Source organism: Apostichopus japonicus, chromosome 11 (genome assembly GCF_037975245.1).
Source record: "Apostichopus japonicus isolate 1M-3 chromosome 11, ASM3797524v1, whole genome shotgun sequence".
In the NCBI taxonomy this organism is placed as follows: domain Eukaryota; kingdom Metazoa; phylum Echinodermata; class Holothuroidea; order Aspidochirotida; family Stichopodidae; genus Apostichopus; species Apostichopus japonicus.
In genome coordinates, this window is record NC_092571.1 from 26,947,094 (window position 1) to 26,965,757 (window position 18,664).

The 18,664-nt window shown below is 34.4% G+C and overlaps 1 protein-coding gene and 2 long non-coding RNA genes across 10 annotated transcripts in view; 1 reads left to right on the forward strand and 2 right to left on the reverse strand.

Moving 5' to 3' along the window:
• Positions 1-18,664, reverse strand: part of LOC139975556 (uncharacterized) — a 91,455-nt gene that overhangs the window by 59,309 nt on the left and 13,482 nt on the right. The gene's annotated exons all lie outside the window — the stretch shown is intronic.
• LOC139975551 (elongator complex protein 5-like) overlaps positions 1-18,664 on the reverse strand; it is a 30,706-nt gene that overhangs the window by 2,965 nt on the left and 9,077 nt on the right. For 3 of the 6 annotated variants that reach the window (XM_071983563.1, XM_071983562.1, XM_071983566.1), the window contains exons 2-7: positions 3,488-3,548; positions 2,262-2,381; positions 1,941-2,140; positions 1,075-1,268; positions 537-626; positions 121-221 (exon numbers count right to left, since the gene is read on the reverse strand). In XM_071983563.1, the coding sequence (XP_071839664.1) occupies positions 121-221; positions 537-626; positions 1,075-1,268; positions 1,941-2,140; positions 2,262-2,381; positions 3,488-3,548 (766 nt within the window). Of the gene's footprint in view, positions 1-120; positions 222-536; positions 627-1,074; positions 1,269-1,940; positions 2,141-2,261; positions 2,382-3,487; positions 3,549-3,926; positions 3,952-18,664 lie in introns of those variants that run through there. The other 3 variants (XM_071983567.1, XM_071983564.1, XM_071983568.1) reach the window with 3 other exon arrangements.
• Positions 4,650-11,896, forward strand: LOC139976205 (uncharacterized). 3 transcript variants are annotated; one of them, XR_011796034.1, is made up of 4 exons: positions 4,650-7,343; positions 8,250-8,577; positions 8,842-9,053; positions 10,032-11,896. It is a non-coding gene; the product is annotated as an uncharacterized lncRNA (long non-coding RNA). The 3 variants fall into 3 exon arrangements; XR_011796035.1 differs by having other exon boundaries at positions 6,178-7,343; positions 8,250-8,491; XR_011796033.1 differs by having other exon boundaries at positions 8,250-9,053.

Consider the following 18,664-nt stretch of genomic DNA (forward strand, 5'->3'; position numbering starts at 1 on the left):
CAAATGAACACATGTATTTTGGTTACATCATTTGCAATCCTATTTTGTACAATAGTTTGTAATAAAATAATACGTTTTCATTTTAGCTATTTTAACCGACAAGGAAGCTGAGATACTTACTTATCTTGTCTTGAAGTGTACGGTAAGACAACATTCTCCTTAGCTTTCCTTTCGGAATCTTTCAAAGTAAGGTTAAAAGTCAGGTTGGCTGTTGGATCAGGCTGAAAAAAGGTAAATTAACCTTGAAAATTAGGAAAACAATATGCATAGAGCTGATCCTACGGTAGTATTTGAAAGATCATTAGCATGATAAAATATATAAAACAAATCTGGCTCATGAAAAAATAATCATATAGGATCATTGTATTGAGTTTTATACCATTTTAAATTTGTCTAAAACTTTGTAAAAGGCAGAAAATGGGAAGAAGGGGGTGGGTGAAGAAAAGGGAGGGATGAAGGAGGGTAGGGCATATGGTGACAGTTATACTTCTGAAGTTCAATTCAGTTAATAAAGTATCTTATCTGAGGACACTTACCTGAACTTCTTCAAATGGAGTTAATGCTTGCTGACCAACTTGCAGCACTGAACAAACAATAGATCTGTCATTTACTGTGTAGGATTCTTTCTAAAACAAAGATATTAAATGAAAAGTGAAAACAGTAGTATTACAGAAATCAGATTCTCGGCCTCAAAACTCAACCAAAAACATCAAATTGTTCAACAATAGTACAGCAATATATTTATGATTGCGATACACATGCTACTACTACAAAAACGTGCATGATCATAACAACAGAACAGTGATTTGTAACAAAATTATCAAAACTTATCAGCAACATAATGCAGGAGCACATCCCACCACTTCCTGTTCATAACACATAGACATGAATACAGTGGTGTCACGAGCAGTTAAGGCTGCAGCAGTCCCCCTTTAGAAGGCTTCATATTTCCCCACTTATTAAGACAAATAAACTACTTTACCCCTTATTTTCTGGGTCCCCTAATTGACCCAGGGCCGTGGGGTGTCCCCTCCCCCTCCCCCCTTCCCTCACAGGCTTGTGTTTTGTCATTACCTGTCTCTTCACCTTTCCACTTTTCTTGTTTACGGTAATTTCAAAATTTCCACCAGCTTCATCTGATGCTGACGAGGTTGGTCTGATAGGTAATAATCTGATTTGTATGTTGGCTAGATGTCTCAGAGCATTCAGTGTTTTCTCTGTATGTAAGTCTGCATGTATTAAGCCCAGCACACAGACACTCTGAATCTCTGTCAAAGAAGATAGAGAGAATATTAAAACATTTGGTGTTATTAAAGTTTGCAGTGTGTCAAGCCGTCTAAACATTCACATCTGATTGGATAATGGATTTACCATCAGTCTATCTACTATATAAGAGACATGTACTATGTATGCTGTTTCTGACTATTTTTCTGCATGTAATCTACAAGTTATTAATCATTTCACCTAACATAGAAATTTTGACCGACATTTTATGGCAAAAAACATTGTTTCTTGTGTGACTTTTGTAGACTACTGAGGATGCAATTGTGATACTAACTGTATATTTTTGTTAGTGTTGCTATGTAGAGCAAATGGCAAAGTAATCCATATCAGAAGACTTGGTGTTTACAATTCCCAAAAAATCAAGGGCAAATTAAAGTTAGCAACGAAAAATAGGAGGTGTTGCACGCACATGGAAGGCATGTCATACACATGTGGTTACATTACTATTCAAAACCTGTGTCGTACAAGGAATGCATTTTACATGAAACATAAAAGGCAATGAAGGACAATGGTCTATAGAATGAGCAAAGCTCCTGAAAATATTTCTCTTTGGTAAACAAACATATGTATGTACATTTTGTAAAGTTATTATTATTAAAATAGCAAAATTAAGAAAAAAATTCCATATATCGCCCAACAGTATTTCAAATTTTTACCTGGAATACCTTTGGTAGCATGTAAGAGAGACCATATAGATGTGGAAATGACAGAGTCAGTCTGATATGGCAGGAATGAACTGATGACATCAACTACTACAGCAATCTTTGAGGATGACGAGGCCCTTGGTGTAGACCAGACCCCCGAGAAGAGATCTTCATCTGAATTTACTCTCAAAGTGTCATCTTCAGAAACATTCCTTCAGAATAGTATTGAAGCAAAAAAAAAATGGAATTTCAAACAATGCATTTACTGGTGATTGTTAAAACAACATTAATGCAAGGGTTACGATTATCATCGAAACTTTTTGTGTTACTTACCATCCAAGGGGGTTTGTCCAGTAATCATGAACAACTACTTTGCTGAAGGCTTCAGGTTCAAAGAATTTCTTTACTTCATCTGGTTCAACTTCTGATATTATAACATGAATTTCATCCACTCTGCAAAGACAACAATAGTCTTGCTGTCAGTTTAGTAAGTAGATTATTTTTACTTCTTTACTTTACATCATGCACTGTACTTTTGTCTGCATCAGGTTTCAAACTTAACCCTGCTACATTGGCTCAATGTCATTTACAGAAAATGTCAACACAAATGGTAAAAAACACTTTAACTTCATTTCTTACAGCCTGGACATGATTACTGTAGCTTTTACCAGGGTTAATAAGCTAAAATTGAACATTTGACTATTTACTGATTCACACATCTATAGCAGGATTCTCATAAGACATATATATGTGAGGTAGTTGCCAAGTATACAGATTTTCTATTGTTCACCAAGAATTTGGCATAAAAACACAGTAGATAATGGTATCACTTTTAAGTGTCAATGGTTCACAAAGATTATCTTTAAATCTTGCAGTATGATCAGACATACTTTGATAGTGATTTGTTCAATAAAGTAGGATAGTACTGTAACTCTTTCTGTAATTCATATGCAAGTTGTGAGGAGCGTAGATTAGTATGTACCATTTATAGTAAGCTTGATAACTTTACAAGGTTTCTTTTGTGATATTAGACTAAGTAGTACAGTATTGTACTTGTACTAACAAGGCTGCACAGGGATTTATCCCTATGCATGACTTTTGACACACTGCAATGCCATTGTTATCAACTGTTTAACTTCACTTTCACTTGATTATAACATACGTCATATGATCTAACTGTACTGTACTCAATTTACATCCTGTATACAAACCTTTGTGGGTTTTTAGTGTTGGAAAGACAATTACTTTCATGTGCTTCAGGTACAGTACTGTATAATATTGGTACCGTACTCTTTTATGGTATCTCTGCTAGTCTGCTTAGAAAGTTGCTGGTACTATCATATTGTATATCAAACAATTACAAATTCTACGATAAAAACTATCCAAGTACTGTACTGCTTATACCCAACGAACAAGCTACAACTAGAACATTGTATGCCTGCATATAAATGTGAAAAATATTAGGGCATGACAGAAAACAGCTCAACAAATCAACCTCATCCAACATGCATAACTCAAAGAGAGAAAACAAAATGACAAACTGTACAAAGATTCCATACCTGTCCAGTACATGGTTCGCTAAGGCAAATAGCAACTGCTTGCCACTATGGTTAAGTGAGTCTGTTAAAAAACAAGAAAACAAAAAACAAAATCAGTATATCCTCAAAGAGCAGAGTTGGGTAAATTGTGTTAACCAAAAAATACGTTCCTTGCTTGAGAGTGAAAGTTTAGTGTACATACACAGTATCATTCTACACAACAATAATTTAGATGCCTCAATAGACACAATAGACAAAAGACACAACAATAATTGTGTTTAAAACCCAAAATACATTCCTTGTTTGAAAGTGAAAGTCTAGTGTACTGTACATACACAGTATTATTCTACACAACAATCATTTAGATGCCTCAATAGACACAATAGACAAAAGACACAACAATAATTGTGTTAACCAGAAATACGGTTCTTGTTTGAAAGTGAAAGTATAGTGTACATACACAGTATCATTCTACACAACAATCATTTAGATGCCTCAATAGACACAATAGACAAAAGACACAACAATAATTGTGTTAACCAGAAATACGGTTCTTGTTTGAAAGTGAAAGTATAGTGTACATACACAGTATCATTCTACACAACAATCATTTAGATGCCTCAATAGACACAATAGACAAAAGACACAACAATAATTGTGTTAACCAGAAATACGGTTCTTGTTTGAAAGTGAAAGTATAGTGTACATACACAGTATCATTCTACACAACAATCATTTAGATGCCTCAATAGACACAATAGACAAAAGACACAACAATAATTGTGTTTAAAACCCAAAATACATTCCTTGTTTGAAAGTGAAAGTCTAGTGTACTGTACATACACAGTATTATTCTACACAACAATCATTTAGATGCCTCAATAGACACAATAGACAAAAGACACAACAATAATTGTGTTAACCAGAAATACGGTTCTTGTTTGAAAGTGAAAGTATAGTGTACATACACAGTATCATTCTACACAACAATCATTTAGATGCCTCAATAGACACAATAGACAAAAGACACAACAATAATTGTGTTTAAAACCCAAAATACATTCCTTGTTTGAAAGTGAAAGTCTAGTGTACTGTACATACACAGTATTATTCTACACAACAATCATTTAGATGCCTCAATAGACACAATAGACAAAAGACACAACAATAATTGTGTTACCCATACAAAAAAGTCCTGCAGGAATCCTGCAGGAATCTTGTAGGAATCCTACAGGATTCCTGCATATGGAACAGGATTCCTTCCAAATGGAGATTGAACTATAAACCACTTAGTGTTAGAAACTTGATTTTTTCATTGTAGTGCAGGATTCTTTTACAAAAATACATGATTCTTGAATTCACTATAAAAACTCTTCATTAACAAACATGAATCCTTCAAATGCAAGCAGGAATCCTTCAGCCACAGTCTGGAATCCTTCATACACATGCAGGATTCTTTCATTTACGTACAAGAATCCTTCATATGCATGCAGGATTCCATGATGCTTGTACAGGAATCCTTCATAAGCATGCAGGATTCCTTTATTTACGTACACGAGTCCTTCATATGCATCCGGGATTCCTTAATACACATACAAGAATCCTTCGTAAACATGCAGGAATCCTTCATTAACCTACAAGAATCCTTCACTCAGTCTATACACATGCAGAAATCCTTCATACACATGTAGAAATCCTTTATACAAAATTATTAGGGTTGCATACAAAAATCCTTTACATATGCACACAGGACTCCTTCATATACATGCAGGAATCCTTCATACTGTATGCATGCAAGAATCCTTCATTCACGTTGTACATGTATGAGTTTTAAAATATTTAGAGAAATTTATCTCTCTATTATTTTCTCTCCCTCTATTAATTAATAGAGGCACTCCATTACGTTGTTTACTAGAAATATGTGAGAATGTATTTACATTGTACTCATGATTTTTAAAAGACTCTGCAAGATATTTTACAGGATTTTACAGGATTCTGGAGTAGATATACATGGATATTAACAGGATTGTGCAGGATTGTTTTTAAAGTTTATGCAAGATAATTTACAGGATTGTACATGATTACTAAAATGTTATGCAAGATAATATACAAAACTTTTAAAAGACAATGCAAGACAATTTACAGGATTGTAAAGGACTTTTAATTTTACAAATTACAAGATTTAACAGCAGTTTTGAAAGACTATTTACAGGATTGCATTGGACTTTTAATATATTTTCATAAGAAATTACAGGATTGTGCATGACTTTTAAAGGACTATGCAAGACAATTTACAGGATTGTGCAGGATTATTAAAAGAATATGCAAGATAATATACAGGATTGTACAGGACTTTTAAAAGATTATGCAAGACAATTAACAGGATTGTACAGGACTTTTGAAAGACTATTCAAAATAATATACAGGATGGGACCGGACTTTTCAAAGACAGTGCAAGAAATTATACAATAATACAGGATTTTAAGGTTATGCAAGATAATTTACAGGATTGTACAGGACTTTTAAAAGACTATGCAAGATAATATACAGGATTGTACAGAATTTTTGAAAGACTATGCAAGATAATTTACAGGATTGTACAGGACTTTTGAAAGACTATGCAAATAATATACAGGATTGTACAGGACTTTTGAAAGACTATGCAAGAACATTTCCAGGATTGTACAGGACTTTTGAAAGACTATGCAAGAATATTTACAGGATTGTACAGGACTTTTGAAAGACTATGCAAGATAATATACAGGATGGAACCGGATTTTTGAGAGACTATATGCAAGAAATTATACAGGATTTTAAAAGATTATGCAAGATAATTTACAGGATTGAACAGGACTTTTAAAAGACTATGCAAGAAAATTTACAGGATTGTACAGGACTTTTGAAAGACTATGCAAGATAATTTACATATTGTACAGGACTTTTGAAAGACTATGCAAGATAATTTACAGGATTGTACAGGACTTTTAAAAGACTATGCAAGATAATTACAGGATAATAAAGGACTTTAAAAAATTATGCAAGAAAATTTACAGGATTTTTGAAAGACTATGCAAGATAATATACAGGATGGAACCGGATTTTTGAAAGACTATGCAAGAAATTATACAGGATTTTAAAAGATTATGCAAGATAATTTACAGGATTGTACAGGACTTTTAAAAGACAATGCAAGATAATTACAGGATTGTACAGGACTTTTAAAAGACAATGCAAGATAATTACAGGATTGTTTAGGGCTTTTGAAAGTCTATGCATCACAAATTAAAGGATTGTTCATAATTTATGAGAGAGAAGTTCTTCCAGTTTATAATTTAATACGCAGCATACACCTGCATTATTTTGATGTGATTGAGATGAGCTCGCATCTATATTTAGATCAGTGATTCATAGTCACTGAAAGTAAAACGCATATTGCCAAGCCAAGATCAAGATTAAAATAATTAATGTATAATTTATATTGTGATTCAACTTTTCCCAATTTATCGTTATTTTGAATTTTTGATATAAATTAATTATATTCATAATTTTCAGTGACATAAAACTCTCAAATTGGGAGGTCTAAGACAATTTTCTCCATTTTTGATAATCACATTGTGTACGAGGTTAAAGTTGACCTTTGACTCCAACACCATATTCAATTCGAAACCGCGAAGCAACGCGTAGGCAGCTGTTTAACTTCTGCACAGCGTAAGCATTGCCTGGCATAGTTTTACACGATCACTCTGATACAAATAAATTGATTTACAAAATAATTTTTGTGGGAATTTCTAAGCAACTTTCAACTGTTACTCACCCAAGAAGGTCTACAGAAGAATGGAATTATTAACCGCCTACCTGTTATTCCTTGAACTTGGAGGTAAAACTAATGTTAATTGTTAGGCCACTAGTAGTATTATGGTTAGTGTAACCGTAGTTAGGCTGGCGTTTTGCAATACACAAGTGCAATGACAGTGAGTAGCTTAGGCTTCTACTGTGGCATTCTTAACACCAAACTGCATTAAAAACATCAGTTAACATTGTGTTATGTGTGTTTTGGGCTAGATTGAACACAGTGGCACGTCATCTTCTATGTATTTCCAAACAAATGCTGGGACTAAGACTCAATACTTTATTTGAAGCCTAGGCTACACTCATTTGGTAAAGATTCCCTGTAGTTTCCCATGTGAATCTACAGTAAATGGGTACAGGGTAGGGCCTGTAGGCTATGTAGGCCTAGTATGTGATTGAATAAAGCAAGGCTAAATCTTCAAACATACAGTACTAGTACAGTAGGCTGAACAAATTATGTTGGCTAGTCACCGGTATTATATACTTTAGCACTACTAGCCTAGTAAGACTAAATGAAAGGATTGAAAGCCAAACTTAGTGTAACAAAGTACTGATTCTTCTCTAGCCTAGGTCTGAACAGGCTTGTTAATGTTAAGTGAGCAAGCAATATAACAACTAAAAACGATTAGGCCTATAGTATAAATAAGTTGGTTCAGTGCATTTGTGTTTCTAAAATTTTATATTTTTAGATCATAAAAACAAACAAAGATTTAGCCTATGTTTTATTATCTCTGTAGTCTGGGCATTTGATTCTGGTTGCAATGATGAGGACACTCTGGTTCAAATGTTCAGCTTTATATAGTCTGCATCAAACTTTGGAATTGCTTTTTTGAGACTATTGTGGAAGCAAATCCCACAACCTTTTTGTGGTAACAACTTTATTTCATTTTCTTCAAATGATGAATACTTCTCTTTTGCTGTTTCCTTTTTCCAGGAAGAATTGAAAAGCCAAATATCCAGGTCAAGGGTGAGGTTTCCTGTGATGTACTACACCAGTGTGGAGGCAACAACAGAAGTGGAGAAAAGTGTTATATATGGCTTAAAGACATTTTGTGTTAAGTTGATATATGTGTACCCTTTGCAGGACCAAAGAGTTTATCCGAGAGTCCAAAAGCATGGAACAAGTGCCATAGAGAAAAAAATGGAAGAGTGAGTTTAACTATTGTACCCAACTGTGTAATGACAATAAAGATACTTTTCATTACCTGTTTTAAAAGAAAAACAGTCTGGTACATCATTTACGTGCAAGCTTCATAAGTAAGGTGAATTTGTAACAGATTTGGGATGAGTATTTACATTATAAACATGATTATTAAGCTTTGAAAAATAACTTGGTGTTATACTGTGCAAAGCAAATAATTATTTGGATAAGCTGCTATTTCCTGGCTTATAATTTGAGGGACCTAGATTAAATGTTTACCTCCCAATATGTTATAAAATTTTGATGTTTATGATAATGTGAGTTATCATGTGCTAAATCTGTATCTATGCTTACACATATTGTATATCATATTTTCTGTTCACAGGTTAATATTTGTGCAGATTTTTGGCTTCCTGAAGACAAGTGGGAGGCCATTTGTAGTTAAGAGAAACACTATATGTTCATGAAACTTTACTGGTGTCAATTTGGGGTACCAACACTTTAAAATGAAAGTCGTGAGGAACTCTTTCCCAAGATTCAACAGTGACAGAGATGCAAAACCGCTGTTGTCTCCCGTGAAGGTTAATGCTATGAAAGGTTAGTCATTATGAAAAGCTTTCAAACGAGTAACATTTATATTACAAGCTCATGACTTAGTACAAAGTGTACAAAATAATTTACTGGATAAGCTGTTTTCCAGGAGAAAATCATTTTTTAACACTGACAGAACTATTTATCAGTAGGATTATGCATTCCAGTAGCTACCATGGTGGTGTAGTTTTTCCAACCAAAAGATTGAGCGAACCCAAATTCTAAACCAAAACAAAAATTGTCCGTCTAATGTTTAGAAACAAAAGCTAGCTTGCCCTTTGCGAAGGGCAACAGATCAAATGCATGCAAAACTGAAAAGACATTCTTTGTGTTGGTATATAATATACATATGAAGTTGCAAAAATCTCTGCTAATTATAGAACCATCTTTGGGTGGTAGAAATTCTTTACCATTATGTTATTTAAGCTACTTAGGTATTGCATTACTTTCTGATTATAATGGAATACATAACCTCACTTGAAATTTCAAGTTTGTACAATTATGTTTATTGCTGTTGGTAAGAATACTACCTATATGTTGTTATAAGTTCATGGTCACTGACCATGAACTTGGTCAGTAGAGGTCTAACTCTAAAATGCTTGTCAATGCTATAAGTCCAAAAAAGAAAGTTGCTTTAAGTCATGGTGTATATTTTGCCCTTGGAGGGTTTCAGAACTTTGTGATTGTCATAATTCAAGAATCAATTGTTGCTTCAACTTCAAAGTTCATCTTTCAATTAGGTGAGAAGGTTTTTCCTTTGGATTTGAGACAAACGAATGTACTTGGTTGGACTGATTGCTAGTCCATACAGGTTGGATACCAACAGAGATAAATATTGTGAGACATTCTAAACCCCAGGAAAGTTTGAACTTAACTTTCCATGAAAGCACTCATCTAGCAATGTAAGAGAGTTTTAGGATCACACTATTACTGTAAATCATGATAAGTCAATTCTTAAGTGTTCAGTCACTTTGTTTCTTGCAGCACGGAACGTTTGAAAGAAAGCTGCAATTTACTGAGGGAGCTGCAAGATTCAGCAAATACATATCCAAGAAGCTGACATCGATCATAAAACAAAGGCCTTTAAACATTAGTAGCATATTATTTGTTTTCAATGGTTATTGCTTACCATTAAACAGTCTTTAGTTTTATTCAAACTGACAGCATATTGCTGTCACTTTACTTGTTAACTTGTACCGTCCAGTCGAGTCTGACCCCTGGTGATGACCATGGCTTTCATCCTCCAATCCTTCCGGCTCCTGGTTGCCCTCGCAGTCCATCCAGAGTCAGCTCAGTTGCCTGCTTGACACCATCCATCCAAAGTGGCTGTCACTTACAAGTTAACTTTTCAGAGGAATTTTTCCAGACAGTACTTTTTTCAAAGTGGGATTAAACTTTAAACCCAAATTTTTTATTTTGTTTTTAACAGTTATTGTTTGACATAAAATGGTATTTAGTTTTATATTTAAATCCAGGAAATGGAAAGTATGTTGCTGTCACTTATAACTTAACTTTTCAAAGGAGATCTTCTGGACAGTTTTTTCTTAAAAGTGGCTTTAACCAAAACTATTATAGACTGATGGTGACTTTTACTTGGCAAAGTCATCTTTCCACTTTTGCCTTTTTTTTCTTTAAAGAACTAATATTTCTAGTAATCAGTATGTACAAATGCCAATAAACAGTATTCAGATCTGTAAATTACCTTGCATAATCTTTTTAATAGTCCTGTACAATCCTGTAAATAATCTTACATAATCTTTAAAAAGTCCTGTACAATCCTGTATATTATCTTGCATAGTATTTTAAGAATCCTGTACAATCATGTTTTTTATCTTGCATAGTCTTTCAAAAATCCTGTACAATCCTGTAAATTATCTTGCATAATCTTTCAAAAGTCCTGTACAATCCTGTATATTATCTTGCATAGTTTTACAAAAGTCCTGTACAATCCTGTAAATTATCCTGCATAGTCTTTCAAAAGTCCTGTACAATCCTGTAAATTATCTTGCATAGTCTTTCAAAAGTCCTGTACAATCCTGTAAATTTTCTTGCAGTCTTTCAAAAGTCCTGTACAAACCTGTATATTATCTTGCATAGTCTTTCATAAGTCCTGTACAATCCTGTATATTATCTTGCATAGTCTTTCAAAAGTCCTGTACAATCCTGTAAATTATCTTGCATAGTCTTTCAAAAGTCCTGTACTATCCTGTATACTATCCTGCATAGTCTTTCAAAAGTCCTGTACAATCCTGCATATTATCTTGCATAGTCTTTTAAAAGTCCTGTACAATCCTGTATATTATCTTGCATAGTCTTTCAAAAGTCCTGTACAATCCTGTAAATTTTCTTGCATAGTCTTTCAAAAGTCCTGTACAATCCTGTAAATTTTCTTGCATAGTCTTTCAAAAGTCCTGTACAATCCTGTATATTATCTTGCATAGTCTTTCAAAAGTCCTGTACAATCCTGTAAATTATCTTGCATAGTCTTTCAAAAGTCCTGTACAATCCTGTATATTATCTTGCATAGTCTTTCAAAAGTCCTGTACAATCCTGGAAATGTTCTTGCATAGTCTTTCAAAAGTCCTGTGCAATCCTGTAAATTATCTTGCATACTCTTTCAAAAGTCCTGTACAATCCTGCATATTATCTTGCATAAGTCTTTCAAAAGTCCTGTACAATCCTGTAAATTATCCTGCATAGTCCTTTAAAAGTCCTGCAAAATTTCTTGTAGGAATCCTACATAAATCCTGCAGGATGTGGCCAAATCCTGGCATAATTCCTGCATAAAATCCCGCAGGATCCTGCAGGATTTTATGCAGGATTTTTTGCAGGACTTTTTTGTATGGGTAACCAGAAATACGGTTCTTGTTTGAAAGTGAAAGTATAGTGTACATACACAGTATCATTCTACACAACAATCATTTAGATGCCTCAATAGACACAATAGACAAAAGACACAACAATAATTGTGTTAACCAGAAATACGGTTCTTGTTTGAAAGTGAAAGTATAGTGTACATACACAGTATCATTCTACACAACAATCATTTAGATGCCTCAATAGACACAATAGACAAAAGACACAACAATAATTGTGTTAACCAAAAATACGGTTCTTGTTTGAAAGTGAAAGTCTAGTGTACATACACAGTATCATTCTACACAACAATCATTTAGATGCCTCAATAGACACAATAGACAAAAGACACAACAATAATTGTGTTAACCAGAAATACAGTTCTTGTTTGAAAGTGAAAGTCTAGTGTACATACACAGTATCATTCTACACAACAATCATTTAGATGCCTCAATAGACACAATAGACAAAAGACACAACAATAATTGTGTTAACCAGAAATACGGTTCTTGTTTGAAAGTGAAAGTATAGTGTACATACACAGTATCATTCTACACAACAATCATTTAGATGCCTCAATAGACACAATAGACAAAAGACACAACAATAATTGTGTTAACCAGAAATACGGTTCTTGTTTGAAAGTGAAAGTATAGTGTACATACACAGTATCATTCTACACAACAATCATTTAGATGCCTCAATAGACACAATAGACAAAAGACACAACAATAATTGTGTTAACCAGAAATACGGTTCTTGTTTGAAAGTGAAAGTATAGTGTACATACACAGTATCATTCTACACAACAATCATTTAGATGCCTCAATAGACACAATAGACAAAAGACACAACAATAATTGTGTTAACCAAAAATACGGTTCTTGTTTGAAAGTGAAAGTCTAGTGTACATACACAGTATCATTCTACACAACAATCATTTAGATGAAGTACAATTTTACTTTACCACTCTTTTCAGTGTGAGAAGATGTTCATATTGTATTTAATATTGTGCAACATACAGTATTTTGAAGGTGTTTCCACAATATGAAAAATATTATTGCATATGACCCATTGACCCATTACCTACATACTTGCTTAAGAAATGTATAAATGTGATTGTGTCATATATACATCTTTTATCATTAACAAATCCATTCAACAAGTTGTTTTCCCTGATAGCCTTAAGGTTGCACATACTCGGCCACTTCTTAAGAAAGATGGCTTAGATAAAGAAAGTTTTAAAAATTACAGACCAGTGGCAAACCTAAAATTCTTGGGGAAAACTATTGAACGCATTATTTCTAGTCGCATTACTGATCATATGAACCAATGATGTCTATGATCCATTTCAATCTGCTTATAGGGCTTATAATCATGGTATTGAGACTGCTCTACTTTGAGTAAGCAGCGATATACTTTCTGAAATGGATAATGGTAGAATAGTGGCTATGGTCCTTTAAGATTTGAGTGCTGCATTCAACACTGTGGACCATGAAATTCTGGCGACCTCAATATGTTTGTATTGGGGATGAATTATCCAATCCTGTATAGGGTTCAGTTCTTGGACCCCAGTGGTTCCCTATTTATACACTTCCAATTTGTAGAATTTTGATGAAGCACAATATTTCATATCACGTTTATGCAGACGATACCCAGATTTACATTGATTTCAGTCCTTCTCAAGATGAGAGTGTTAAAGCCATCAGATGCCTTGAGAGTTGCATCAATGATATCCGTTTGTGGATGAGACGTAATTTATTGAAGCTTAATGAAGAAAAAACTGAGTTATTGCTTTTTGGTTCTTGTCATCAGCTTGCTAAAATTAACATTCCATGCATATCAATTGGTAATATTCAGGTTCGCCCTTCCACTCATGTGCGTTATCTTGGTGTAATTTTTTATTCCAATATGTCTATGACACGCCACATTTCCAAAGTAACAAGTTCTGCTGCATTTCATCTCAGAGGCATCTACAAATTACGAAAATATTTAAATAATAAGGCAACTGAACAAATTGTACATTCTTTTATCACTTCAAGGTTGGATATGGGCAATTCCTTACTTCTCGGTCTTCCACAAGAACAGGTTCATAGACTCCAATTAATCCAGAACTCAGCTGCACGTATTGTAACTCATTCTCATAAGCATTGTCATATCCACCCTGTCTTAAAATACCTGCACTGGCTACCTGTAAAATATCGCATTATGTATAAAATTCTCCTTATTATTTATAAACCCTTTAAGACATGGTCCAATGTATATTTCTGACTTATTACATATTTTGTCCCCTCTCGTAATCTAAGATCCAGCTCTCAATTTTTATTATCTGAAATTAAGTCCAAACATTCTTGGGGTGGTACAGTAGGTCATTTATTGTTTCTGCCCCTTGCTTATGGGACCAACTCCCCTTAAAAATCAGACAAGCATCTACTCTCTCTAACTTTAAGAAGAGCATCAAATCCCACTTAATGACAAAAGCTTTTATATAATCTTGAACCATTAAGTTTTTCTTCTGTCATTGTTTTGTATTATTTTGTATTATTTGTATCATTTCTAATTGTCGATTGCGCCATGAACATTCTTTGAGTGGTGTGTGCCCATTATAAGTCACCACTCCATGAATGCTAGATGGTCTTTGTCAGCTTCTCTTGCATAGTCATTGTATGCCCGATGCTGCAGTATGTGCAGGGTTGCAGCTGTAACCTGATGTGCGTGACGTGTGCGTGCAACATGCGCAGCTCACAGGAAAGAATCCGCAGTTCCGGCTGAAGCAATATTCGCCTGCATCAATGCCTCTACCCAGCCGCTTCCAGATAACCAGTCGCCTGCTGTCTTCATTGCAGTCATTTCAATATGCAATCCTCCAAATAGAAGAGGGCAGGTCCAAGCTATTGTATCCCTAGAAGCCAAATTTCAAACTTTACTGAAACAAGCTAAATGTGGTGTCATGTTAAAGCTGAAATATTGAAGTTTCAGATTTTCATAATTTTTTTGAATTTTTTTGCCTATTCAAACAATTAGAGCCAGCTAATTTGCATAAATTCAAATTGCAGTGTGACGTACGGGACATTTGGAATCCTATTTAGCTGCCAGCAATATGGACTTATCGAATATAAGTTATGTGGGACATGATACACCCTTCCTTCCAATAATTTTGACATATTATGTTTGGGGGTTCATCAATTAAATATGCTAATTAGCTAGTGTCCAAATACTGATGTCCCGTACGTCACAATCTTCAGCACTTTTTTCAAGTTTTGATATGGAGGAACAATTTTTTTTTTTTGTGATATTCTATAAAGTTCTAATTAAGAACATTGCTCAACAATATCCATCCCAAAAAAATTGAAATAATATTCACTGTAAATCTAATTATCAAATTTAAAAATGTGACGTACGGGACAAAATGTGACGTACGGGACATAGTGTGGTGGAAACCCTGTATTTAAACATAATAAACATGCATGGGCTCCAATGGGGACCTCTACTGGAAACCTTCCAATGCTTACAAGTTTATTTTGTTGAAAGCTGGTAGTTGCAACTTATAATCCCTGCATGCCTGAAGAGCACATCATGGCACCAAATAAACTATTGACTGATGACCACCAACAGCCCGGGTGTTATTTGACTATTGGGAAGTCAATTGTGCGTGTGGGGGATACAGAATCATCTACAATGCTATTCAACATTGACATTGAATGAGGACTACTTCAAGAATGTTGAGTTTGCATTTCAAAATTTCATAGGCCTATTTTGAAGTGTGACTATGATTATGTGCAACTATGTTCTTGTTTCCTGAACTTAGATAGTAGACATTGAGATTTTTAGTTACAAGTGTAGAGTTTCACTCGCCCAATTTTTGCATAGGACAATCACTCATGAGTTTGTTCAATAACCAGTATTAGGTCTATAGAGTTTTCTTTGTTGTACTAGTTTCATAGATGGACATTACGTGGCATTACTGTGGACATTTTGGTATATTTGAATGGGATGGATCATATTTCAACTTCAGGGTCAATAGTGGGGAGTATGATATAGTGTTGTACAGTATACATACCAAAACAGTTTTGCACCAAAACTTTGAATCTTGAATCATTTGTGGTCTAACAAAGCAAGAATTGATGTTCTGACTATTTGGTCTGGTAACCAGTTTTAGGTCTATAGAGTTTTCTTTGTTGTACTAGTTTCATAGATGGACATTACGTGGCATTACTGTGGACATTTTGGTATATTTGAATGGGATGGATTATATTTCAACTTCAGGGTCAATAGTTGGGAGTATGATACAGTGTTGTGCAGTATACATACCAAAACAGTTTTGCACCAAAACTTTGCATCTTGAATCATTTTTGGTCTAACAAAGCTATAATTGATGTTATGAGTACTTGATGTATGTGTAGAGTAGATTAATACTTTATGCATTCCATGTTTTACGTGGAATGATCTCACAAGTACTGTCACTACTCTGTTCCGTATCCCAGAAAGAAGGAAATATGGCATGAAATTACCAATGACATTGTTCTGGCATATCCAAAATAATGTTCTTATGTAGAAACCAGCTTGTTATGGTATATTCAGGAATAAAAATATGAGTTTTCATAGTCAATATGTATATGGACAAATTGTCCTGTACGTCACATGTCCCGTACGTCACAGGACAATTTTTATTTGTGTAACCACTGTACTAGAATGGCTTCATATTTTTTTCTAATATGTTACAGCTTAGCCCTTGGAAGGTTAGGCTATTCACTAGTTATAACAGCTTGATCACTGCCCTCCTAATTTCAGAGCGCTTTCAGCTTTGCTCTTTAGTAAAAAAAACACAAAATTCTCTGGTCCCGTATGTCACACTGTACATTAATTAAGATGGAACCTAATTAAAGCAAGTGTTGGAAATCTTCATGAGTTTGTAATAAAGTAGCAGCAATAACAAATATGAAAACATGAAAAAGTTTCTGGAAAATAGATTTTATATAACTTTTAGACAAATTTAAGTCTCTGAAATGTCCCGTACGTCACAGTACAAATAGCTTGGACCTGCCCAAGAACAATCTTATCCTCTCCATATTTCTCTGGTCATATTATGTTACTACAGTATGTGATTTCTTGAACCCGAAAATATAGGTATCGACATTAAAAGTGTGTTGATACACGTAATACTTTGAGATATTGAGAAACAAGAGCCCAAGGGCACTGTGGTTCCTTGCTTGGGGTATATGGCAATACACATAATATTATCAAGCAAGATTGGGCTCAAATAGTCCAAGTAATTGTGGTCCTACATGTTCCCATAAAGTAACCAACACTATAGCCAACACTTTTGTGATCACAAAATGTGATCGGATTTTTGATCAAAAGTCACTTTTGAGATCTAAATATGGCGTCGAAAATGTAAGAAATATAAGAGACCTACAAGCGTGTCAACAGATATGATAACATTGCTGACCTCAGATGACATGACCTTTAAGTTTCAAAATGTTCCACCACCCAATTCACAACTTGTTCCAAAATATCAACCATGTCACACCTTGGCATTGAGATTTAATTGCATTAAATGTCTAAAAATTAACTTTGAACTTGTATATGTACATAACTTCACACACAAAGGTCATCCGGAGGTCAACCAATTGACATTTTTGATCGGTGAGACCTAAATAGAGCATGACTGTAAAAATTTAAACATTTTTTCTTTGCCCATTTTCTCCCCCCAAAATACTACTTTTTTAACATTAGCTGACCTTTGGTGACGTTGGATCACATGACCGTTAAGTTTGAAAATATTCCCCTATATACCATTTGCAACTTGTCCAAAAAATCAACCTTGTCACACCTTGGCACTGGGAGTTATTGCATTAAATGTCTGAAAATTAACTTTGACCTCATATAACTTTGCACACGAAGGTCACACGGGTGTCAACCAATTGACATTTATGATCAGAAGGTACCTTTAACATCTGAAAATAGCATCGAAACTGTAAAAATCCCCAAAACACGAAAAGGTCACCAGAGGTCAAATTGAGGTCAAGGGTCACCCAGTTGCGGGTCGACAATTGGATTACATTGAAGCAACTCCCAACTCTAACTGACAATTCATTCTCAAGTTATCGCAAAAATACTACTTTTTTATCATTAATAGACCTTTGGTGACATTGTATCACATGACCGTTATGTTTGAAAATATACCCCTATACCATTTGCAACTACTCCAAAAATATCAACCTTGTCACACCTTGGAACTGGGAGTTATTGCATTAAATGTCTGAAAATTAACTTTGACCTCATATAACTTCACACACGAAGGCCACACGGGGGTCAACCCATTGACATTTATGATCAGAAGGTACCTTTAACATCTGAAAATAGCATCGAAACTGTAAAAATCCACAAAACACGAAAAGGTCACCAGAGGTCAAATTAAGGTCAAGGGTCACCCAGATGCGGGTCGACAATTGGATTACATTGAAGCAACTCCCAACCCTAACGGACAATTTGTTCTCAAGTTATCGCAAAAATACTAGTTTTTTATCATTAATTGACCTTTGGTGACCTCGGATCACATGACCCTTATGTTTGAAAATATTCCCCTATACCATTTGCAACTTGTCTCAAAATATCAACTGTGTAACATCTTGGCACTGGGAGTTATTACACTAAATGTCTCAAAATTAACTTTGACCTCATAGTACTTAACATACAAAGGTCACCTTGGGTCAACTTATTGACATTTTTGATTGATGAGACCTTAATAGAGCATCAAA